At 43.1% G+C, this 26,600-nt stretch overlaps 1 protein-coding gene across 4 annotated transcripts in view; it reads left to right on the top strand.

The window, feature by feature from the left end:
• The window catches only part of Mapkap1 (MAPK associated protein 1), a 212,760-nt gene that overhangs the window by 93,494 nt on the left and 92,666 nt on the right, over window positions 1-26,600 (top strand). For all 4 annotated transcript variants that reach the window (XM_051166492.1, XM_051166493.1, XM_051166489.1 and 1 more), the window contains 2 exons: window positions 1,237-1,409; window positions 16,082-16,258. In XM_051166492.1, coding sequence (XP_051022449.1) covers window positions 1,237-1,409; window positions 16,082-16,258 — 350 coding nt within the window. The remainder of the gene's footprint in view (window positions 1-1,236; window positions 1,410-16,081; window positions 16,259-26,600) is intronic.

The following is a 26,600-nucleotide window of genomic DNA, read 5'->3' as shown; positions in this document are numbered from 1 at the left end:
TAGTCTCTGGTGAGGAAGGGGCATGGCCCAGAGCTACCTAGAGTAGAGTGAGAGAGGACCCTGCTGCTACAACTGGTTGGTTTGCAACTCGTTGGAACAGAAATTTTTCTAAGAAAAGAGGAAATAATAGTTTGGGACTGTTAGCAGGGACAAGACTACTTACATTAGCCTCTTGACCTTAAGGATTTGGGGGATTATGAAAAAGAAGGCTGAAGAGCAGGACATGGTGGTGTGTATATAACTGCAGCCAAGGCATAAGGCCATGAGTTTGAAGCCACTGTAGGCAGCAGAGCAACTTGGGAAGTGGGCGAGGGGAAGAGAAGAGAACTAGGGAGAGGGAGACACAGGAGAAGGGAGAGGTTAAAAAAACAAAAAAACAAAAAACAAACAAACAAAAACAAAAAACCAGGGGCTGGAGAGATGGCTCAGAGGTTAAGAGCACTGACTGCTCTTCCAAAGGTCATGAGTTCAATTCCCAGCAACCACATGGTGGCTCACAACCATCTCTTCTGGCCTGCAGGCAGAATGCTGTATACATAATAAATAAATAAATTTAAAATAAAAACAAACAAACAAAAAACCAAAAACCAAGCAAAGCAGTTCTGCTTTAAGAGAATGGCAGACCTTCCCCAGGAAGTGCCTTCCCCAGACAGCAGCTTTTGCTTAAGGCACAGAAATAGAATGTTTAAAAAGCAGCTTGGATGTGTTGCTGACTAATGCTGGTGCTACAGAGAGCAGAAAGGAGAGTTCAGAGAGAGGAGGGCTGCGTATATAGCAAGAATCAGAAGTTCATAGAGTAGTGTGGGTTGAGCAGCAACAGAAGACCAACCATCCTTGAACTGTGTGGCATTTAAGTAAGCAGGTGCACTGCCCAATGAAATCAGTTCCTTTAGTCTCTGAGATATATAGACGAGCTCTTGTCTCAGTGTGAGTGCCTCCTCTTCAACCTCTCCAGGAGACAGGTGGCTGTTAGCAGGGAAGGCAGCTGAAGGGAGGGTCTGTTAGTGTCTCCTCCAAGTCTAACACCAAGCACCTACTGCTCACACTCATACTTGTTCTCTAGTAGAGCTCACTCACCTTCCTGAATGTAGACTTTGTCTGCCTCAAGACTGGCTAAGCTCGGAGTAGGTCTGTGCGGGAAGCATGGGACCCAGACCAGGAGAGCTGTGCTAGGACCATAGTGGCTGCAAGACCACAGCTGTGTATTTTACTCTCATGCCTGTGCTCCATCCACAGGGTCATGTGGGTACAACTGCAACTAAGAAGATTGATGTCTACCTCCCCCTGCACTCGAGCCAGGACAGACTGCTGCCAATGACTGTGGTGACAATGGCCAGCGCCAGGGTGCAGGACCTCATCGGCCTCATCTGTTGGCAGTACACGAGTGAAGGACGGGAGCCAAAGCTCAAGTAATCCTTTCTCTTCTCACCTGCTCTAGTTCCAAGTAGTCTCCTAGGTCTCCACTCTTGGCCATGTCTGTGTGACACTGAGCTAGCTCATAGTCCTCCCCAGGGTCCTCCTTGCAGAATAAATATACACATTTCCGGATATGGACCTGAGGAAATGAATTTATATGGCTAAGAATGGCATGAAAAGACCTGGAGAGATGGCTTAGGGGTTAAGAGTACTAGCTGTTCTTCCAGAGGTCCTGAGTTCAAGTCTGAGCACCCACATGGTGGTGCATAACCATCTGTAATGGGATCTGATTCCTCTTTCTAGTGTGTGTGAAGGCACATCACTCTTATACATAAAATAAATAAATAAATTTTAAAAAAAGAAAATGGGAGGAGACTGGTGTGTGAACACTTGCCATGAGCTGGCACTTAACTGGCCACTTTATTTCTGGTGTCCTGTTTGTTCTTCCAGCCGTGAAAGTGTGTGTTCTGGTCCTCGGTGTCTTGAAGTCCTTGCTAAGATTGCTCCACAGAAGATGGTGGTTACAGCTGACCCCAGATCAGGGTGCCACTCTGTGTGCTCGCTCGCTACAGTGCTTTGTTGTGAATCTGAGCCTTCTCTGTCAATAGGAACTTGGCCTTCAGTTAGCGGTTATAGTAAAGATGCTTTGTTTGAACGTGGGCACTCCATGCCTGTACATTCAGCCACTTTTACAGTGTGTTGGCCTTGCCCGCACCCTTTTTTGACAGATGTTCCCTTCTAGTCTACCATTTTTCCAGCAACGGGATTTGGAACACAGCAAATTTCTACAGCTCTTATTTAGCTGAGTATGATCTAGTCAGCTTTAGTTTAAATTTTTAAAAAATATATTAAATTTGCACATGAAATTTTTTCCTCTAGTTCTTTTCTTCTTTCATTATTTTCTTTGTCAGAGCCTCACTGTGAAGTGTAGGCCAGCCTCAAACTCAGGATTTTCCTGCTGCAGCCCCTGAGTGCTGGGATTACAAATGTATGCCACTATGACTAGTTGCTTTTGAGCTCTTTCTGACATTGCCTTCCATTTCCCTAGTAAGTTCAAATGTAAAGCTCATCATTGCTGCTCTGGTGACCATAGGGAATCATTCCAACTGAGACACTCACTAGGCTCAGACAAAGGCTGGGGGTTGGTTGCTGCTCTTAGGGAGGTGCTGAGATGTAGATCTTTCTCAGGATGAAGTAGCAATGAGGTACAAGAAAGGGAGCATTGCCTGAACTAAATGACGTGAGTCAACTGGTCACAGACAGGAGCTGAACTGTGATTTCATTTATAGATACAGAAACTAAACGTAGGCTAAACAGCTTTCTCAAACCACACAGCACATAGCAGGATTGACACTTTACCCAATGGTTTCTGCCAGTGCCCAGTTCTTCCCTTCCACACATACTGTGGTGGAGCTGCATGCTAGATCTGCAAATACAGGTGAGGAGAACAGCTTCTGCTGTCAGGGATGTGCTGCCTGGGGTAAAATGGCGACAGCCGGAGAGAATAGCATGTAAGAGTAGACGCTTTGAGAAGATCCAGGTGTGTGTTTCAGAGTTATGTGGGGTCCAGGTGAAATCTGAGGGAACAGTAGGAAAAGTTAGGTTGAGAGGCTGAGAAGATGGTATGTTGAAGAGCGCTACACCCTACTCGAGTCAGAGCAGTGTGTTGGCATATTTGTAGCAGGTACCGAGGCTAGAAATTCAACATGTTTTCTCAGGAATATACTTCAATCCATCCCACTGTTTTTTTGCTAGTTGATAACTTGTTACTATATTTTTCCTGTATGAATTAATGATGCGATTATAATGAAAACTGGAAGTAACTGGAATGTTCTATACAAGATGAACTATTAAACACCATGCTTCTCCTGTCCAGCACAACACTACAGAGCAATAAGAAAGAAACAAGCCATTGATACACACAACTACTTTGATAGGTCCAAGTCACTTTGGAAAGGTTGTATCTCATGTGATTCCATTATATCACGTAGTCAAAGTGATACAAGTACAGAGACAGAGAACACGTGAATGCCTTCAGAGGACAAAGGTATAAAAGACCTCTCTGTTACACTCTGTTCCCAGGGAAGGGTACAACACACACACACGCCCACGCCCACGCCCACGCCCACGCCCACACCAACTGGCAGAAACTGAGTAAGACTTGTAGTCTTGTTAGCAGTGTTGCACCAATGTCAATTTCCTTGTTCTTGATATTAGGGTCTAATTACATGAGCTATTGCTAGTGGAGGGATACTACCTAACGGATTCAGAGGCTTTTATGTGGTATATTTTTTTCTCTTGTGAGTTTGTAATCGTTTGAAAATGAAAATTTTAAGAACAGCACTTTTTAAAAAGGCATAGCAGCAACAAACCTCCACTTTCTGTGTGTCAGGCATGAGAGGTGAATGCTACTTGGTGGCAGCCACCCTGTTGCCATGCTGGAGGGCATGTGGCGGGTAGAGGAGAAATAAGAACTGCAGAGTTGCAAAGAGAAGCACGAGTCCACTCAAAGCCACCTCCATCCATTGCAGCACGTAACCAGCAGGTACCAGAAGACCTTGCTGTACCTCCAGAGTGCTGAGAAACAGCTGCCAGCACAGCTTCCTGATAACACCTTCATCCCTTGACAGAGACCATACATCGCACCATGCACATCCTTTCACTTAAGGCAGTTGGTGCTTTGGATTTTGGTCTTTATGCTTTGAACCCTTTCTTCTCTTAAAACCATAGAGAACCTCAAAAATTCATTTATGTATGTTATATATACCAATATTTTCTATAGTAGAACTCTAACTAGGACATAGGTTTAAAACATTTTCAGGGCTGGAGAGATGGCTCAGTGGTTAGGAGCACTGTCTGCTTTACCAGAGGTCCTGAGTTCAGTTCCTAGCAACTACATGGTGGCTCACAACCATCTGTACTGGGATCTGATACCATCTTCTGGCATGCAGGGGTACATACAGACAAAGCACTCAAATAGAATAAATGAATAAATAAGTCTTTAAAAAAAAAGAATGCCCCTTTAAAAAACACTTTCCAGTTTTAAAATAACATAAGTATATTACATGTTGTCATAAATTTTTATTTTTTTACTAATGGTTTTCCTTGAAGAACATTAGGTGAAATTGGTGTGTGTGTGTGTGTGTGTGTGTGTGTGTGTGTGTGTGTGTGTGTGTGTGTGTGTGTGTGTGTGTGTGTGTGTGTGTGTGTGTGTGTGTGTGTAGCTTTCTAAATTACCAGAGTTAAGCTTATCAGTTAAACAAAACACAAGGAAGCAAATAGAGAAGTGAAGGACCAGGTGTGGTGGTTGGTGCACATGTTCTTGGTACTTAGAGGCAGAAGAATCGCTTCAGACTTCAGGTTAGCCTTGACTACATAGTCTGACCCTGTCTCAGAGACATACACAAAGAGATGTATTGCTAATCACAGTAATACCAACAGCAATTCACCTACTAAATATATATAATTTATGAAATCAGAGTTAAAGTAAGTTGCTAGTGTTATGATGCTCCCTCTAGTGTAAAGTGGCAGAGTCTCGAAGTTACCTTTCCCTCCTTTCCTTCTGAATCTGAATGCTGTCCTGCAGCCTCTGCTTGTCCCTTCCCATCAGCAGGTGTTCAGCTTACAGGAGGAGTGGGGAGAAGCAGGCTGGAGATCTGGAGATGAGTCAGACGGTAGAATTTTTTGTTTTTGTTTTTTGAGACAGATTTTCTCTGTGTAACAGCTGTGGTTGTCCTGGAACTCACTGTGTAGACCAGGCTGCCGTCTCTACCTCCTAAGTGCTGGGAATAAAGGTGTGCACTATCATGCCTAGCTTCAGATAGTAGAATTTAAGACCAAAACAAACAGACAACAACAAAACAACTCCACACCCATTTTGGCAAAGCTCATGATGAAATGAGGACGACCCACCTCGGTAATATAATAATTCTTACTGTGTTCACCTAGCAACAGGCATTAAAAGAAGAGAACCCTATAGCTTTGATGATGCCCTTCTGAAACAGGACATTTCAGTACACTCCTGTCGAAACCTCTAGCCAGGGGGAGGGGCCAGAGAGGAGGATCAGCCCGAACAAAGTATTGTGAAAAGCAAATAGTGAAACCCATTCTTTATATACTGATTTTTAAAGGCAAAATAAAAGTAGTATGCAGTATTAAATGAAAGAATATTAGCTGGGCAGTGGTCACACACACTTTTTTATAAAAGTATTTTATTAATTTATTTATATTACATCTCAATTGTTATCCCATCCTTGTATCCTCCCATTCCTCCCTCCCTCCCGCTTTCCCCCTACTCCCCTCCCCGGTGACTGTGACTGAGGGGGACCTCCTCCCCCTGTATATGCTCATAGGGTGTCAAGTCTCTTCTTGGTGACCTGCTGTCCTTCCTCTGAGTGCCACCAGGCCTCTCCATCAAGGGGACAGGTCACACACACTTTTAATCCTAGTGTTTGGGAGGCTGAGGCAGGTGGATCTCTGAGTTCAAAGCTAGCCTAGTCCACACAGCAAGTTGTAGTATAGCCACAGCAGTTACACTAAGAAACCCTGTCTTGAAAAACCAAAACAAAAGAATACTGTGCACCACGGAAAACTGGAAAGAACAATTAGAAGTTAGGGGATATGGTTTCAAACACATAAATAATCACAATACATTTAAAAAAAAAGGCAAAGATATTGGAGAGATTGCTTAGTAGTTCAGAGTACTGACTGTTCTTCTAGAGGACCTGGGTTCAATTCCCAGCACCCATATGGCAGCTTACAACTATCTGCAACTCCAAGATCTGACACCCTTACACAGACATACATGCAGGCAAAACATCAATGCTCATAAAATAAATATAAATAAATTATTAAGAAAAAAAGGGGACAATGTATCGGAGCAATACATGGGACCATAATACGTTGTATATTTAAGCTGTTAAATATACAAAACACTAGACTTAAAATCACCCATTTTAGCAGCCTCTCACATCACTGAATATATACAGTACTTGCACATTGAGTTATTCGTATAGATGCACACACTCAAATAAAAGAACTTAAAATGTCTGTTTTACTACAAATTAAGAGAAAAACCTTTTCAGTTCAAACTTTAATTTGAACAATGTTCAAAACCCATGGTCATCCAGGCTGGTATTCTTGAAACCCTTTTCCTGGCATGCATATTTAGAGAATTGAAATTGTGGTAAAATGCATGTAACACATTTTTTTCATATTTTAAATTATGTGGATTTCATTTGGTAATCTAGAATGATTTAGTAAAAAACAAAAAAAAAAAAGGAAAGAAACTTGAAAGGAAGGTTCAAACAGGTTATCGGTTTAGGTTCTCTGCCTGGGACCCTCCTCGGGTGCTCGCTGATGTTAATTTTGTCGGCCTCTGCAGCTGAGCTTGGCTGTCCGTGGTGCATTCCTTCAGGTATCAGCAAGCCGACATGTCAGTAGTCACCCAATCGGTGCAGTTTTGAATTACCAAGTTAAGCCACAGGTTTGTGCAGTTTGTCTGTGACACTGGGCTTTTAGTCCTGTTCAGTATAAGGCAGTCTATGAAGTAGATCTCTGAAATCCCTTTCTGTGGGGGCAGTGTGGGCAGTGTGGGCAGGGTTTTCCTTTCAGCCTGTTATTGCTGATGCTCTGGAATAGACCCTTATTTGGTCTTTCCCAGTGGGCTGGTCCGTGGCCGAGCACTTCAATCACTGGCGCCAAATTTCTGGATACTTGTAAGAGCGTTCCTCCATTTTTGGTTTGATTGCCATGAAAACCACTTATACAAGAGTATTGTTCAACTGCCCCTGTACTGTGAAAACTGTAGCATCCGACTGGCCCCAGGGAAGGAATGGAGAATTGGGCTGTGATTCATGGTGTCCTTTATTCTTTCTTAGGTTTGTTAACTGTTGTGTAAGATCAGGCTATGGAATTTCCTGGTTATTTGGGCATACTGATTCTGAGAGAAACAGTGGGAAGATCTGACTTTACAAGACCAAATTGAACAAGTTAGACTTCATTATTTATGGTTATTAAGTTTTATGCCTCACAATGTTTTGTTTAGATTTGGGTGACTCAGAGATCACCTGCCTCTGCCTCCTGAGTGCTGGAATTAAAGGCATGCACCACCACTGCCTAGCTCTTTTTTTCCTTTTAATAACATCTCTTACTGGGCAGATGTTCTAGATATTAATGGACTTCAGCTTATCAGCTCTTCTTTTCATACGTGATGCTTTTGGTATTATATCCATCTGTTTAATTCTTTACGTTTGAGTGTGGGTATGTGGTCTGTATGTGTGCCGTCACGTATGTGTCACAGCATTCATGTAGGACAACTTGGGGGAGTTGATTTCCTCTTTCTTGTAGGGATCAAACTCAGGTCCTCAGGCTTGATGAGCACCGTCACCTGCTGAGCCAGCTTGCTGGTCCTGGAGTTGTCTCTAAAAGGCCCCCATAGTATCCAGGGACACCTAAATATTTCTCCTAGAAATACTTTGGTCTAGAAGTTACATGATTATGTGCTCCATATTTAGATCTGTGATCATGGACTTGGGATGTCTCTGAGTGGTAGAGTGCTTGCCTGACATGTGCAGGGAGTGGGGTCCTGGGTTCAATCCTCAGTGCTGCAGGAAGACTGCAGAGGGAGGGATATACCTTAGGTTCAGCCTGGAGGGGAGGGCTGTATTTGGACACCTGGGTATATGTGGATAGCTTGTTGCTCCAGCACCATTTGTGAGATGATTGTTCTTCTCCATTAAGCTGCCTTTGCTCTGTGCTGAAGATCAGCTGACTGCTTCTGACATGTAAGATCTGCTAAAACATTCCTTCATTTATCTTTCTCCATTAGATTCAAGAATGCAACAGTATCTTCTGAGTAACACCCATTTGTAGGAGACAAAGAAAACTCAGTGAGGTTTTTGCGCTGTCAGAAACTTGAGATATGTACCAGCTCTTCACGCAGAGCCACATTTACTTTGCTTTATAGATAAGTTAAGGATTTTGAAGGGTAATTTTGACTATTCCTATTTTTTATGCATAGACTTTAGTCTTACATCATAACTCTGTGTATACTAGAGCACTGGGGGTGGGGGGAGCCTTTCTCCTTTCTGTGGCTCCCTTATTCACCGTTGTTTCTCTAGTCTCTTACCTGCTATTGGTGTTTCTCAGGCTGCTGATAGGTGAGCTACTAAAAGCCTGACAAGCTTGCTGTAGTCCTGGGGCAGTGCCTTTGCAGATGGCTGCTGTGCCCAGTAGTGGAGGCGCCAGCCTGCAGAGCCACACTGTTCAGAGGAAGTAAAAAGTAAGCGAGAAGAAGGAGGCATGTTTGTAACTTCAAATGTTATGGTAGGCACAGTTTTAAAATTACCGAAAGATCAACTTAAATTTCATAATGTATTTTATTGTATCCAAAATAATATTTCAGCATGAAGGCGGGTGAGGATATAGAGGTGTGGGTTGAGTGGGAGCTTGCTTGCCGAGCATGCAGGGAACCCTGAGTTCCATCTCTGGCACTCTCTATTAAACAGAGCATGATGGCACAAGCCTGTGACCCAGCCCTTGTGGGGTAGAAGTGGGAAGGTCGGCAGTTCAGAGTAATTCTTGACAACATGGAGAGTTGTAGGCCAATTAAGCCACATGGCACCTTGTCTTTTTTTTTTTTTTTTAAATCTGTCGCCATTAATCTGGTGGTTGTAAATTTTTAATAGCTGGCGTTATTTGCAGTTTAAAGTAGACGCTACTCACACATGCCATTTGAGAAATTCATAGTAGCCTCTTGTAGCTAATAATTGGACATTGCCAAATATACCAGTGTAACAGCCCTAACTGTCATAGAACTTGCTCTGCAGACCAGGCTGGCCTTGAACTCGCAGAGATCTGCCTGCCTCTGTCTCCTGAGTGCTGGGGTTAAAGGTGTGCACCTCCACTCCTGGCTATACAGCTTTTATAAGCAGCATCATGAGCAGATGCCACAGCCATAGCTCATAGCAGAGACCCTGCCTGCCTGCCTTCTCTCAAGCACTGCATGCTATCAGTGCCATTCCACAACCTGTGCTGGGCCCTGCGCTACAAGTAATAATAGTCTGTGGTTCAGGTTAATGGTTCAGACACATACCAATTCATACATGCTCACTTGAGTACCACTGAGACTCTGGGAACAGTGAACATCCAGAGAGTTCTAGGGACATGGGAGGGAATAAGCCTTTCTAGTTCTGTCTAGAGCTCTCTCTGTACTGTGCTGAGGTGGGAGGGAAGCTTTGCCAACAGAAATGAAGCTTGAGCCAAATCCTAATGACATGGCTGACAGTCCTCACAGAGATGAGACTGACATGTCACATGGTGAGGGAGCTGCAACAGAGGGTGTGGCTAAGCCCAGGGTATGTGCTCTGAAAAGAAAGGCAGGAGGTTGGCTTGCAAGGCAGCAGAGCACAGTGGAAGGAAGGTGTTGTAGAAGACAGATTATTTTGCCTTCAAAGGCTTTAGGCAGGAAGGTGACGATACCACATTTCCAGCCAGCAGCCAGCAGGTGTTTTCTCTCTGGAGCCGCTATCCTGGGGAACTTCGAGCCACTCCTGTATAAGGTTGCTGCACTTTGAACCTTTACCAGTTCTTACCATTTTTATTTTTCCAAGCTGGCCTCATAGCAAATCCACACTTCTTCTTTTTTAAAAAAGCATTAATTTATTACATCTCAATTGTTATCCCCATCCTTGTATCCTTCTGTTCCTCCCTCTCTCCCTCCCTCTTTCAGCCTGTTCCCCTCCCCTAGGTCTGTGACAGAAGGGGACCTCCTCCCCCACCCTATGGTCACAGCCTATCAAGTCTCATCTTGGTAGTCTGCCTATTCTTTCTCTGAGGGCCACCAGGCCTCCCCACCAAGGGGAAGTGGTCAAATACATGGTACCAGAGTTCATGTCAGAGTCAGTCTCCGCTCTCCACACAACTGTGGAGAATGTCCTGTCCATTGGCTAGATCTGAATAGGCGGTCAATGTTTACAGCATGTAATGTCCTTGGTTAGTGCAGTAGTTTGAGCAGACCCACCTGGACCCAGATCCACCCATCATGATGTGCTTCTTGTAGGTTTCTAGGATCTTCTGGATCCTTCTATTTCCCTTTTCTTCCATACTTCTCTCACCTAGAGTCCCAATAGGAGGTCTCTGTATCTATCCCAATCTCCTGGTAAGTGACAACTTTAATGGGACATCACTTTTGGGCTAGTGTTCAATTATAAGTGAGTATATACCGTGTGAGTCTTTCTGAGTCTAGGTATGATCATCTCTAATTCCCTTACCATTTATTTTATGTGGGTTTTGGAGAAATAGTAACTTTGACAGTCTTAATTTTTTTTCCTCTGACTTCACAGATCAACCTCTGAACTACAGTCGTCTCAGTAACCTCTTACTTTCCCCTTTCTTATGCCCAGCAGTCTCTTAATATTGATTGGCCATCACAGTGACCACCAGGGCCCTGATATTAAGAGTTCTGGACATTTCAGAATAATGTGTAAAAGCAAAACAGAACAGTAAGCATTTGCCTATGGTCATCACACTTCAAAGAATCTTTCCTGCATTTCCAAAGATGTGTGAATTTTTAAGAGTATGTAAACTGAGCATACCAGATAAACTCTGGAAAAATCGGGGATGCTTCCTGAATTGCTCCTAAATTTTCACGTATGAATTAAATGCTATCTATATATAGGCTGCAGGCTTCTGTCACTTCATAAAAGCCACACCAAGCTTTAAGCAGAAAATGAATATTGGTCAACTCAATGAAATACATTTTCCCAATGGGGGGGGGGGGGAAACTTTACATCAGTTGTTGATACATAAATAAGTGAAACCAAGTTGCTCTATTCATTGAAGCTTTGGTTCCATGTCTGCATCTCTTCTGCCCCAAGGCTCTCTCTGACCACAGGCTCCATTTTATTTCTGTTCAGTGTTGAAGCCCCATGCTCTTACAGTGTGGTTGTCTCTCCTCCGGGGCCTACCTGTCGTTAAAACTGAGCCTCTCGTTCCCTATCCTACTTGTTAGTCTTGATTGTCTGTCCTTGGGCACCAGTCAGACAGGAATGTAGACTTCCCTGCTTCTGCTCTCTGTGCCTCGCTGTAACTGGAAGATGAAGACTGGTTGAGTAAGTCTTGGCAAAATCAGATTTCTTTTTTATGCTGGATACTATACAATGAATAAAGTAATCTAATCTTTATAAGACCCTTGTGCAGCAGATTGGATTATTTCCTCTGCAATTTTAAAGTTTCATAGTACAGTGAACACTTTGAACCTGCGCCAGGCCTGAGCAAAGTTACCCCAGCATAGTGAGCCACACCTGTGGCTGCAACACTGGGGCCATAGGCTTTGAAGGACTGGGAGCTCAAGGATTAGAAAGTTAACTTGTCACAAACTTTTCCTAATTCTTATAAGGAAAGAAAAATGAGAGCAGGACATTTGGGAAGTACAGAAGGTAGAAAGAAAAACTCCACATGACAAATGTTTCCATAGCCTTTGAAAACCCTTTGTACAGTTATTTATAGTCTTTGTGAACACAACTCAATTTTTTATGTAATTGCAGTCATTTCTTACTGTTTTTATCCATCACAAAATGGGATGCCAGTACTCATATCTTGATGTGCCCTCCTTTATAAAGCCGAGCATGGTGGCACATGGTTGCAGTGTCAGCACTTGATGGCAGAAGCTGGAGAGTTAGGAGCTTAAGGCCGGCTTTGGCCACATGGAAAGTTTAGGGCCAGCCTGTCTTGAATGAAGCTCTGTCTAAAAAAACAAATTTACTTTCACCTTGACCTCCTTGCCTGCTGCTTCCTCCCTTGTCTAAAGCTGCATTCTCGCTGTGTGTAATGCCCAGAGCGCCCCATTTGGTTAGCTGATAGCTATTCTCCTCTTCTGGCTAACACATACCTCATTAATTGTATCTTTTACTTTTGTTCAGCGTGAGTCCATCTACATATTCATGTACTTGTTCATTTAACAAGTATTTGTTAAGTACTTCTAAGTGACAGCTATTTCACTCTTCAGTAAGCGTGAAGAGGCTAGAAGAGTCCATGCTGTTTGGTCGTGTAGATGTGTAAATAGGAAAAGGAGCTGGGTGGCCATGGATGTGCAGAAATAGTGACCAAGAAAGCCAGAAAGTCAGTGCACTTAGATTCTGTCAGAGATCAAGTGATTGTAGAGAAATGAAGAAAATCCTTTTTCACACAAGATGGAGCTTAGAGAGATTCAGAGAGATTTGTTTAGTGGTTGAGTTACCACTGAGAGCCGACGTCATTCATTCAGAATGGAGCCGTAGGAGGGGCCCTGTGTGGAAAGCTCCATTGGCAAGGACCAGCGCTGCATCCCCCGTCCCCCATTTCAAAATGCCACCAATTTCTGCTTTCCTCAGTGAGTTGCTGAACAAAGGTTTCAAGGCCTCAGTGGTCTACACCAGTTCTGCCTGTGAGCTGACCACGTGAGCTTTTGTCTCCTGTGTCTGCACTCCCCACTGTAGATGTAAGGAGATTCACGTAAATCTCCATGTTCCTAATGAAAATCAACAACAAAATTAGTGAGTCACAGTTCCCCCTCCTCAGACACCACGTAAGCACCTTGAGAAGCCTTTGGCAGCACTGGCTTTGGCTTTGTTGGGGTCAAGGGATTCTTGGTGGGTTGGGTTGAGTGTCCGCTATGACATTTGCATGCTTTCTAATGCTCAACAGGACACGTAGCCCCGGTATGCCTCAATTTCCTAGTGTATAAAATAGAAACAGTGACTGACCTCATTGAGTTGATGTGAAAATTCAGTGGCTGTGTCAAAGCCAATTTGCCCAGAGTGTGGTACAAAATGCCCAGTGCAAACAGCCAATGGAATTGCCGTGTCTTAGGGGCGCTTCATGAGGAGTCCTAAGCAGTTTGACAAGTGAAAAAACAACAGTAGCTTCTGTTGGACAATGGTTTCTTTGTAGAGGCACAGGGAGCCAGCAGGTCTTTGCTGAATGTTTAGTCTCCATGTCCTCAGATTTTCAGTTGAGGCCTTAGAACCCTGTTTGCTGCTAAACTTTGCGGATGACCTCACTCCTTTTATATAACACAAGAGGAGTCCTTCTTAGGACCGAGCACTAAACAGGGTAAACACTGTGCAGATGCTTTCGAATCAGTTACTTTATAGTTTGTATTTCAGAATTGGTGAGTTAAACTCTTTGGTTTATTATCAGACATGAGCTTATAGTATTTGTTGGATTTGTTTTTGTGGGGACTCGGGTGCATCCCATAATAATCAAAGTAGGACTCTCTTGATATCAGTCTTGGCCTTTCTGCTTTGATCAGTAGGCTTATTATTTGCCCTTGAACTTCTGTGGTGCTGGGGAATCATGTACATTTCTCAGATTGATTTTCATGGCAATAAATAATCTGGACTGTCTATTGCTTGTCCCATCACACCTACCCTGCTCATAAAACCCTAGAGGCACAGCGGCCCCGTTAAACTTAGAGGCCTGCCTGCCTGGAATGAGCTGCTGGTGTCCCAGCTGCCCTGTTGCGCCTCTGTACATCCATAGCTTAAGGACTGACGGAACCCTTCAAGCGGGTTCCCATCTGACCTCACTACCGTCACCTGACGTTTAGATTCTACTTGCGTTGTATATGTTAGGCTTTGCGTACGTCACAAAGTCAACCCTGGATTTGGCCACTATGACGTAATTCATATATTGGATGTGGAAATGGAAGGCCAAGGTGAAGATTGTTGTGAATTCACATGGCCCAAGAGCCAAGAATTGAACTTAGATCTCTCTTAGCTGGTGCTCTCCTGGGCTATTTCCCACCTCTGCACACATTTGTGGTTGAGTTCACAGCTGACTGTAAAGATCCAGAAGTTTCCACCCCTCAGACAAGAATTTTACGTTTCTTATCAGCATTGCAAATACATGAAATGTAAAGTGACAAACATGGCCAGATTATTTTCTTGTTATCAATCCATTTAGCAGATTTATAGCTTCCATTAATTTTCATCTATCCTTATTACCTGTTTTATACAGTAAATACTTCTCAACCCTGAGAGACATACTGAGTGTAGATCACCTGAAGTAGGCTCTCTCAGTAAGCAGAGTTACAGCTAAAGATTGTGAATTAACTGGGAAAATTGCAAATCAGGTAGTCAGCGCAATAATTCATTGTCACATCCAATCAATAAACTTTGTAAATCAACTCATTTAATTCAAAAAATGATCTATATAGATCAAGCAACCAATTAAACAATTAGCATACACTTTGCAATTAATTAATTAAAGCATCAATCATGTAATTAAATTCCAAATTTGAGCTGCAGAATTTAGAATTCTTCTGCCTTCTGAACTATTAGAGTATGCTTCCGAAGCCAGTTTGCTTAAACGCCAGCAGGTTTGCCATTTCCCAGTCTACCCTGGAGCACTCTGGTGGTTTCAGCATTCATTTATTTACTCACTTACGTATTGTCAGGGTCTCATGTACACCAGGCTAGCTAGCTATGTGGCCAAGGGTAGCCTTGAACTTGTGATTCTCCTGCTACCTTTTGAGTGCTGGGATCATGGGACTACACCTCCACATCTGATTTATGCAGTGCTGGGCATTATGCAGTCCTGGACACTGCGCATGCTTGACAAACACTCTACCGACTGTATCTCAGTCCTTATTTCAGCTTGCAAAGGGTGTTGATGTCCTATAATTATGAACAAATTGCCTTTTTAAAAACTTTAAAAAACTTTTATTTTTTGATTCCTCGAGGTGTTTGTTGATTCTAAAAGGGCAAGACTGGAATCTGAAAGTTCTGGCTAGACATGATAGAGAAACGGAATGTGTCCAGAAGTGGTCAAAAGGACCAGGTGTGAGCTTCAGAAGTCAGACCATTTGCTTTCGTTCAGCTTATGTTCTGTGGTGTTTAGAATCATATTCTACCTAAAGAGTCAGTTACATGTTAGGGAAAGGAGAACTAGGCTTACCTATGTGTGCAGCAATATAAACAAGTCTGTTTATATTCCAATGATTTTAGTTTATATAGGTACATACGCTTTTCTGAAAAGAATTTTTTTTGTAGGCTTTACCAGACTGACAAAGGCACAGAAAAGTACTGAGTATAGTCTAAAGGAAGGCAGCTGAGGAAAAAGCAAATTGAATTTGAACCAGTTTTCCCACCATTACTTTCCCCTTTGTTTGGGACTACATTCTTTTTTGTTGTTGTTGTTTTGTTTTTGTTTTTTCGAGACAGGGTTTCTCTGCGTAGCCTTGGCTGTCTTGGACTCACTTTGTAGACCAGGCTGGCCTTGAACTCACAGCGATCCTTCTGCCTCTGCCTCCCGAGTGCTGGGATTAAAGGCGTGCGCCACCGCCCCACGGGACTGTATTATATAGGGACAATAGCACATACTCCCACCTCAGTAGTATGAGCTTCTTTTAAGGCTGACATTAAATTTCACTTTACATCTTAAGGATTGAATTCTAGGTCTTATCTCTAACAAGTATCCAGTAAATGTTGGAAAAATGACCCAATGTGAGTACATGTGTATATTGCCAAGTGTTTTTTTCCTTCTCAGAGAAGCAGGAGTTAGAGGTTCTCAGGGTATCCAGGGCGGAGGGTGGAGCGTAGCAGGTTCCATGTGCTAGCTGTGCCATACCGTCTGGTCTGTGTCCTTTGCTACAGCACTCACTTGTCTCTGGTTTTCCTTTCAGTGACAACGTCAGTGCCTACTGCCTCCATATTGCTGAGGATGATGGGGAAGTAGACACAGATTTCCCACCGCTGGACTCCAATGAACCCATTCATAAGTTTGGCTTTAGTACTTTGGCCCTGGTTGAAAAGTACTCCTCTCCTGGCCTGACATCCAAAGAGTCGCTCTTTGTTCGAATGTGAGTACTGCCTGCTATTGTCCTCAGTGTGTCCCCATGCCCCCAGTGTCCTGGCATTGTGCATCTGATCTTGGTTCTGTTATCAGATGAATGATGTGTATTACCTGGAACATCTGTTCACGTGATCACTTGCAGGACAACTTGGGAACAAGCTCAGTGCTGTTTCATGCTTCCGTACCTAGGACATGTGCAGCCTGCTGAGCAGTAGCAGGCTATGAGGTAGATCTGGGAACAGCATGTCTACACATGACCTCTGGGAGCAGTGCTGACTAGAGCCTGGGAAGCAGCATTTGGATTTGTCTCTTTCTAGTCAAGGACACTAAACTAAATGAAAATGCGCATTGTGGCCATTTTGCTATTGTGACTTGAAATACTTTTCTCTCCAACTGGTTCAAATTCAATTTGTTTTTTTCCTCAGTTGCCTTCCTTTAGACTATGCTTGGCTTTTTCTGTGACTTTGTCAGTCTGGTAAGGCCTAGGAAAAAATCCTTCTCAGAAAAGCATATATACATATGTAAGTAAACTAAACATAAACTAAAATTCATTGGAATGTAAACAGATCATTAATCAAATCTATATGTAGTGATACATCTAGCTGTATTAATAGCTAACCTATTAAAAGCTTTATTAACAGGTGTTTTGTTAATACCTAACAAGACCAAGAGGAGGGCCATCCATTGTTCATAAAGCCTCTTGGTTAGAGCATTAATGAGTCTGAATGCTTTTTCAGGAGTCTGCCCCAGTTGCAGCAAACAGTGCTGTTAGCTAAGAAGTCTGTTCATGATCAGCACCAGCCTGGCTCCTCCTGCTGTGATTTGTTGCCTCCACTTACCATCTGAGGAAACACTAAGTACTGCAGGTGGAGATGAAGATGTGTTTCTGTCCATTTGGGCCCACAGAGCTGCTGAGTCCCAGTAGCTAAGGCAGAGCCCACACAGGCAGGTTTCAGTTTCACCTAAGTGTTTCTAACCTAGGCCTCTCCTGTCCCTCTCCCTGCTGTCTCCTGGGATTAATAGTGATCCTTTTGGCACCCCCTGCTGTTTGGAGCCAGCAAATTCATGGTCCTAATGAGGGATTGCCTTGAAGGGCTTTCTCCTGTCCCTTTAAAACAGATCCCTTTGTTTGAGATTTAGGAAAATGGGGTTGTGCAGCATGTGATGTATGAGGAACCTGGGTGTTTCTCCCCTTGAGCAAGAAACAAACCCTGGGTACTAGTGGTGAGCTGGGAACAGCCCCTCTAGCTTCCCCAATGGCTGCCTCACCTCTACTCTCAAGTCAGCTTTGGTTTATATAACAGCATATTATAAAAATCAAAAGCTTTACAAAATACATAATTTTAAAAAAATAACGTAAAAGTTATCCAGTGCTTCTGCCTTCCTAATGAAACTGTGGTGTCCACACATGTAGACCCATGCATATACATGTGAAGCCAGAGGCCAGTGCCTTTTTCAGTTGTTTTTCCATGTTAGATTTTAGAAAAGCCTGGTGTTCACTATTTTGTCTAGATAGGCTGGCCAGAGAGCTCCCAGAATCTGCCGGTCTCTGTCCATCCCCATCTCCCACCCAGATGTGCACCATTGTGTCCAGCTCTCATGTGGGTGCTCATGGCTATGCAGCACGCACTTTACCCACTGAGCCATCTCCTTAGCCCATTTCTGGTTAGTATAATCATTTCATTATTTGCACACATACATGTTGCATTATATTTGCTTAACACTGTAATAGGAATATTTTAATGCTCTTAATTCTTATAATCTATAGTTACTTTGTATCAGAAATCTCATCTAGACAGAAAAAAAACTTTTCTCATGAAGATTACTACCTAATGAGAACACAATTGTCAAAAAAATCATAAACGTGGTAATTTCCTAAGCATAAGTGCACAGAGTGTTAGACTGCTCTCCTGTTTGGGTTTCCTTAAATAACAATAGTCTTCTGGACCCCTGTATCCTGTTGGAGTGCTTCTTTGGGGCATTTCCTTTAAGTATTCAGGGTTATTAGTCAAAGAGTAGAAATTTCTGTCTGTGCTGAGAGTTGAACTCACAGCATCGTCTATGTGAGGTGAGTGTTCTACCCCTGAACTGTGTACTTCAGCCCAAAATTCCAACTTCATTATCAAGCAGTCTTCTGGAAGATGTCCCAGGTTAGAAGGAAAGTGTCAGGAAATTGTCTCTTTTCCCAGTTGTCTGATGTATAAGTAGAGCCGACTGCTCACTGTGTGTATGTGTTGGGCTCAGCAGCCTCTGGCCTACCTGTCGGGGTCCATCATCTAGGCTGTGAGACCTTTAGTTAGGACTCCCCAGGGACATGTCTTGTCCATGTCAGCAAAGGGAAGAGAGCATAGTTCCCTTTCTTCATTTCCTTCCTTTTCCTCCCACCTCTTGTCTCTACCAGCAGGAATGACACTGAGCTGAAGGTTATAGGAAAATAGGCTTGAAGTCAGTAGTGAACTAAGGAGCCAACTGTATAAATACCAGCTTCTTTATCAAAATTGCCCTGTTTTTATTATGACCAATATGGAGGTATGAGAACCATGGCTGTGCAGTGTTGTTCCAAGCCTGCTCCATGTCCTGGGGGAAGGGTGAGGGTCAGGTGGATCCCACTCTGAGGGCAAACCTTCAAGCCATTACTCAGAGTGGAAGGATCATAGAGGCCTTGGAGCCAGTCTGCTGCTCAGCCTGACCTTTTCCCTTACTGGTGGGCTTGATTCCAGTAGCTTCCATAACTTTTTCTTGCTTAATTAAATGGTAATAAATACTAGCCCCCCTCACAGGTCAGTTGTAGGTATTAGATGTAAAGCTTAGACCTGTGTCTGGAGTGGGTGAACAATACCTTTTGTGCTAGCTGCTGTTACTGTTGTGATTAAAACAACCCTTAGAGAGTGAGAGTTTGGTCCTTGGACCCCCAGCATCTGCACAGCCCCCTGGATTGTTCCTGAATTGCTAAGTTTCCACTGCTACATTTTTCTGCCGCCTTGCAGAGTTTCATGGACTGAAAAGCCTAATGGGAGTAGGTGTCACTGAACATGTGCAGATGGCGGACATTGAGGCTCTGTAAAGACAATCAGATTAGACTTCTTAGGAGTGGAGTTCCTTGGAGATAGGCAAGACCATAAGCTCCCCGAAGACTGGAAAGAGACAGAAAAGTATGTTTCTGTGCCCTCAGCACCCAATGGAGGACTTTGTGGAGAAGATATAGGTGAATCCTCAGGTCTTTAGGTTGCCAGGGGACTCATAGCAAGCACTGGGCCCCATTTTTCTTATTATTCATGACTCTGTCCCACACTTTGAGTATCAGGAAGCTCCAAGTTGCTTTCTGATCTTAGAGACTCAACCCCATACCCCACAAAGACTCCAGAAACCAACCCTTGCCTCCCACTGAGGAAGCACAGGCTTTCAACCTTGGTAAACCTGGGTTCAAGTTTCACTAACAACTTGCTATGTGAGTTTGAAAACTTTGCTTACCTTAGTTTCTCTCCTATTGAATCTGAACAACAGAAATATTCTTAAACATAAATAATAAATTCTCATCAACTCAGGCTCATTATTAAAACTTAGTGTTTCTCCAAAATGGTTTTTAATATAGTGCTACTTGAATGCATATAAATATAAAACTTTGGCTATAAAATTCAGTAATGTCTTAGCTATAAATTTTCTATTTTTACACAGCTTAAAACATGCATTAAATTCTGGTAAATGATAGCATTAATAAAATATAAATTTAACAATCTTTTTTTTAAAGATTTATTTATTATTTATACAGTACTCTGCCCATGTACCAGAAGAGGGCTCAAATCGCATTATAGATGGTTGTGAGCCACCATGTGGTTGCTGGGAATTGAACTCAGGACCTTTGGAAGAGCAGACAGTGAGTGCTCTTAACCTCTGAGCCATCTTACCAGCCCCAGATTTAACAATCTTGATACCAATGTTTTGCTAAAAATAAATTGATGTTGGGCTTAGTGAGAATTAAATGTTTTACTTGTCAACTTGAGTCTTTTAGATCGCTACCAATTCTGGTTCCATGGTCCTCTCACCCCACTCAGCTGGCTGTCATTGAACAGAAGTTTGATGGAAATGTGGTTGCCATATTATTTTCCTTTTAAGAAATGAACATTACTTTTAGTTATCAGCACATTATTTTAATTGATTTATAATGTATTCTCCAAATGCAAACTTCTCTACTAGAAAATTTGTATTTGCATTTTTCCCATCATACTTGATAGCATAACTAATTCCTGTTGTGCGTCTCAGGACTTTTCCAGTGACAAAGTGGAAAGTCTTATACCCAGAGCAGAGCTCTCTCCTTTTCCTCCTCCTCCTCGCTTTCCTCTGGTCTCTGCTTCTGAGTGATACCTGGGCACCCATGATTCTGACACCAAAGAGCACACATTTTCCAGGCATCAGCCAGCTCCAGTAAAGCACTTTGTGTGCTCTGAGTTCTCACACCATCTTTCTGTTTAGCAAACTTTGCATCTACTTGCAGTGATGAATTTGACCTTTACTGATTCATTAGTGTTGTTAATAGCTCTAGCTGCTAGAACATGCAATGCTGGCTGACCTCCTGTGAAGGCCGGTGTGTCCTACAGTTTCTGTAGCAACACTCCTTTGTAGTGTGAAAGTTGCCATAGACCATACAGAGGTATAGTGGGCATGGCTGGGGTTTGTTTGTTTGTCAGCCTCTGGTTCTTTCTAACAGGTGTATTTCCTTTCACTTCTGTTCAATGAGGGCTAGCTGGGTGAAGTAAGAGGGCCATGCATATTTACAAAATATAGTGTGTAGAGTCACAGTAAAATATATTTATACTGTCTCCCTATACATGTATATGATTTTTGTATGTGTATATGATTTTCATTGAGCTCAGATAAAATGTTTACATTCTTAAGCTCAGCCTACAGATTTAGTTGTTGACTCCTGAAAGAAGAGGGTTATGAACCTCAGAAAGTGATACTATGCAGATTAATGCTAAGGGGAAGGGAGAGTTACTTTTAATTTCCTTTCATTTAATCCTGCAAAGACTATGAACTATTAGATTTTATAATTATTTGCATTCCATTTTTTATCATTTTCTGTCCTCATCAGACAGAAGTGAAAAGAAATAAACTTACTGTAGTAAGCCAGAAATTAACAGTAGTAAAAATAGTTTTCATTTATTTGAAAAAAGAAAAAAAAAAACTTGAGTGAATCCCTTCTGGAAAAGTGTTAGGTGGAGACGAATGTGGAGTTGGATATCATCTAATGTCCCTTGTAAGTGAAGCCTGGCCTAGCTGGCCCCCAAACCCCACAGCCCCCAGAAAACCCCAGGACATAGAGCTGCCGTCTGGGGGAGACTGGATTTCTCTACTAATTTGAAAATTAGGAACTGCTAATGGAAGCAGATTGCTTTCCCAGCCCCCGAATGGCCGAATGGATTGATCCCTAAACTACCTGTTGCTTCTGATTGATTTCAGACAGACTGGGTGTGTTGCCTGGACCTCTTACTCTTGACTACTTTGGAGCTAAGCAGTGAGGATGGGTGTGCCAGGTCAGGACAGTAGGAAGAGGTAGTGGACAGGAATAACAGGGAGGTTGTTTCTTGAGACAAGTTCTCTTTTATGTAAGGCTGGCCTCGAACTTGGTAAGTAGCCAAAGGTGACTTTGAACTCCTGATCCATGACATGCCTGGTTTATATAGTGCTAGGGGTCAAACCCAGAGCTGTGTGCCTGCCTACTAACTAAAACTGCAGCCCCAGTATGGTTTTTGACTGATGTCAAAAGCCAGATGAAGATCTGACTCTCAAATGGTGCCCAGCATCTGAAGAAGTGCTCCTTGCTAGCAGTGACCAAGCCAAGCCAAGACCCACTGATCCTCTAAGATGTGGTGGGCAAGAAAGGGACCTGCCTCGTCTGTGCTTCTACCCTCCTCCAGCACAGTGCTCGCTCATCCAGAATGAGCTCACAAATGGCAATGGCAAAGCAGACCTTGCTACAGAGTGAGGAGGGAGGGCTCCAGGGCAGCAAGCATCCAGGCTAATAAAACAGACAGATCTCAGGTCAAAGCCATGGCAGTCAGCACTTACTGTACCTTCCTTTGTGCCTTCCTTACAATGTTTAAAACAGTAAGTGGACATAAGATCGCGAGCTAGTGGAGTCTAGATACACTTCTGCTGTGTGGTTGAAGGTGGGAAGGTAGACTACCTTGGACAGCCAGTGTGGCCCAGAGGCTTCTCCAAGGCTGTCCAAAGGAAACAGTAAGCAGCTTTTTAAAGAGGTGTGTCCAGGGGTCACTACTTTTTTTTATGTGAGGACTTTTAAAAGCCTGTAGGTTTTAACCTTTCTGATAGTACCTCCTAAATATACCTCAAAAGAAGGTTCCTTTATCAAAAAGGACATCATTGGCTAGGAGCCTCTGTTGCTCTTACAGTCTGTAAAATAGAGAAAGAAATGGAGAACAGGCCAACAAACACTTTCTGTTTATTTAATTTCTGCCTTTATTCCTTACAAGCAGCTCATTTTTAAAACCTTTAAGCTGAGGATCAAAGCAAGAGCACAGAGTTTAGGAAAGGGCAGAGCTGAAATGGAACACAAATACAAACAAGATGTGTGTTCTGTAATCAGGCCTGGCAATCTGCGTATGAATTACCCAGACCAACTGCATGTTGTTTCTTTCCATTCTGTTGTATTAGCAAACATTTTCATTGTCCAGATTGTCCTTATGTATGAAGATGGAACATATGCAGCCTGTTTAATTTTGTATTTGTAAACCTGACTTGATTTCCTTTTTGGCAAAGGCTATTGTCTGGGGGAAAGGAAAGATTTTTCTTTGTGTCTGTCTAAAGTGACAGAAATCCTGAAACAAATAATAAAGATGGAAAGAATTAATTACATACGTCTAAGAATTTAAAGGTCAGACAAACCAAGTATGTGTACTTTTCTCACTGCAGTGTCCATCTGCAGAAAGTGCCAGCATATGCTTTATTCATACAACAAAAGCACACATTTTAGATAGCCATTAATTTACTTCAGTATCCAAAACTTAAGTCAGGTGTCACTGTAGTTACTGTGTCTTCTAAAAGTTTGGGGCCCACATTTCTGAGCTAATGCAGTTTATTTCCTGCTGCACCCCCTTGGCTGTGTTCAGTTCTTGTGTGTCATTTTGGTTTCCTCTGCTCTCTCTCAGCTTACGCTGGAGTCTGTCAGCTGCCGCTGTGTACATGTCAGGCTAGTGACTCGTAATGTTTATTAATACAGTGTCAGTCTTGCTGCTGAAACAACTGTGATGCTTCAGAAGGTTGCAGTGGAACGAAGCATTTGATTTCCAGATCCTGTCTGCACTGCGTGGTGAATGCATTCTCACATGTTACGCAGTTCACTGACCTGACAGTTATGGAGTCCCACCTGGGACCCCATTTCAGCAGGACATATTCGAACAGAAACAGTTTGCAAAACTTTACACACTTAAACTCCTGCCAAGGCAAACTGTTAGCCACTTGAGTTTGTTATAAATACCCGGTGGCAGTGGTTGGAAGTAGCCCACGGTGTGTTTTATATTCTGAACAGAGGAGGAATGTCTTTGCAGTTATATAGAGTAGTAAATAATTGAGTTTGATTAGGGAGAGGGACCTCATTATCCCCACCTGTGCCCAGCTGGAAGGGGAGGGTCGAAATGAAGCCATTAGCTGTCTCTCTTACTGGCATCTCAAAGAGCCCAAATACATCTGTGTCTTATTTTCTTTTCTGGCACAATCAGTCGAGCAAGCTAAGCAGGCATGACCAGATTTGGCAAGTCCCAAGGACTCTGGCAAAGATACACAAGGAGAAGGCGGAGGGCAGTCATTTTGGCTTCTCACTGCCCATTAGTCTAGCGAGTTATGTTTTTGGAAAATGTCTGTTTTGGGGGAAAAAAAAAGTACTTTGTCCAATGTCAAACATCACGTGCTTGCACAATATGCTTTGATCTTTGAAAAAATGTGGTCAGCGCAAAGGGAAACAAACTGTGGCATTCACACTAGCTTCAACTCCCTTTGTGGATAAAGTGATATCCCAAGGACCGACTTTAAAGCAGGCCTACTGCAATCATGGCAAGGCTTGCTCTTGCTCATATATTTTCATTTTCTACCTTCAAGTGCTGGGGAATGAGTACATGGAAGGGGGCCAGAGCAGGTGGCAACCAGAGGCACGCAGCTCCATTGCTGTTGTGAACTGGTCAGGACCAGAGGACAGAGCACTGCTCTCGGCACCTTATCATAGCTCTGGAAGCTGAGACCATGGTTCATGAAAGGCCCGGAGACTAGGGTATTAGGAAAACTTTTCCACAGGCTGGTCCCTGGTTCCCGTCTAGGACATGGAAGTTTCTTCTGTCCCGAGTCCCTCAGCCCCCCACTCTAAGCAAAAGAGTTAAAAACACAGGCTTCGGGGTCTAAGAGATGTATGGTCGATCTGGGGTTAAATTGTGGCTCCTGCTTAATGTGTATGTCCAGGCAGGTGTCTTAACCTGCCAGTTTCTTGTTATAAAATGGGACTAATAATAACCCCTGCCTCTCTGTGGGTAGGGATTATAGGAACAAGGAAACACTCAGGGATATTGTTCTCCTTCTACAGTACCTGCTGTCTGGCTGCTTTTTGAGAAAAGCCCTCACTATGTAGCCCATGTTGGCCTGAAACTTGAAGATGCTTAGCCCCCAAGTGCTGAGTGACATGTTTATGCTACCATGCCTGAACATAACATATCACTTTTAATAAAGACCAGTATGCTAAACATTGCTTATTAAGTATTATTTGACAGCTGTTATTATAAACATGTTCAAGTCCAAGAATTATTGTCATCCTATTTTGCCTGTGAGGAAATGGAGTCAGTAACTAAATGGTTTACCCAACAAAGGTAAAGCTTGACTTCAAACCAGCCATTGCGTTCTATAGCTCGATACACTCTGCTGTCGTTTGGTATTATTGCTTCCTCTCGACTGGCTAGGTATGAAGCTGAGACATCTCTCCTGAAGGAGCTCCTCCGACTCTTCTCCTGGGTGTGGCTAGTTAGGTATGCTGTGTCCCATATGTCTGAATGGAAAGCAGTCATTTATTTGTTAGCTTCTACTTTGGCCTTCTCTCCCACAGGCTGTACATATGTTAGAGACCATTTTGTTAAGGTCTCAGTCCAAAATAGCATGAGTGTGAGTTCTGCCTCAGGAGACTTTTCTGAAGCCTTCCAGCCTTGTTTCTGTTAAAGTGTATTTGTGCTCTGTTAGGATTAAATGCATTGATACAAATTTGTTTTGTTGTGTTTTGTTTTAACAGATTAAAATAGTACTGGTCAAATAGTAAAATGTTCAATAAAAGTAGTTGCTGCTGTTTCTTTTGTGATTGTTAAATGGTAAAGAATGTATATTACACAGATTTTAAAACTATTTCATTCTCACTGAATTTCCCTGCAATATGACTGGTTTTCTATTGCCTCCTGTCCCCTCTGAAGCTGCTAAGTTATTTTGCTTCTGAGTTTTACTCTGTCAAAAGGAAAGCTTTGAACACTGAGGCCAGAATGCTGACCTTCAGGGAGGTTTTGATGCCTGGATCAAAGCTACTTGCTGACAGTGCTCCAAAATGTGGCCACCAAGCAGCTAATCACAGACTTAGTGCCTCTGTGCTGCAGTGGATGTAGAGATCCACTCCATTCCTCCCAGTGAACAGTCTTTGTAGGAGCTAGAGCAGAGAGGGCTGTGTGAAGCCTCTTCTTTTGGAGTATGACTTGGATCAAGGCAAACACAGAGAGCCAGCCGTAAGAAACACCTCCCATGTTTGGCACTCCTGAGTGCCCAGGTGCCTAGTATCTGTTCTGTGCTTTATCCTCAGGACAGTTCTGAAGAGAAGGGACTTCATTGCAGGGCTACAACTGAAATGTTACAGCATTTCACTCTCAGACAGCCTGTGTGCTTTCCTTCCCATATGAACTACTTTCTCCCTTGGCATCCAGCTCCTGCCCTGCCCCTGTATAGAGAGTATGCTTTCACATGAGGACCTGTGTCCCTATCTTCCTGTCACCTTGTATTTACCACTTAGAAAAACACTGTCCAGGACAAATGCTAGTGTTAAAATTCTGGGTGAGTCTGAAGCAGCCACATAAGTTTAAAATCCCAGCACTTCAGAGGCTGAAGTAGAAAAGTCTCAAGTGCAGTGCAGTCTGGGCTTCCCTCGTCCCCCAGAAGCCTCTTTGGTGTCTGTGGCTTTTCACAGGCACAGCAGTGAGCTTCCTGAGTGAGTTCTCTTTCTCTAAATGCCCATGCGTTCTTCAGTGGCTAGCAGGCATTGAATTGACTGACACATTCTTGGCAGCATTTAGTCATCTCTCTGACATGGAGATTCATCTTAG

Source organism: Acomys russatus, chromosome 24 (genome assembly GCF_903995435.1).
Source record: "Acomys russatus chromosome 24, mAcoRus1.1, whole genome shotgun sequence".
Classification (NCBI taxonomy): Eukaryota; Metazoa; Chordata; class Mammalia; order Rodentia; family Muridae; genus Acomys; species Acomys russatus.
This window is presented reverse-complemented; position numbering and strand designations above follow the sequence as displayed.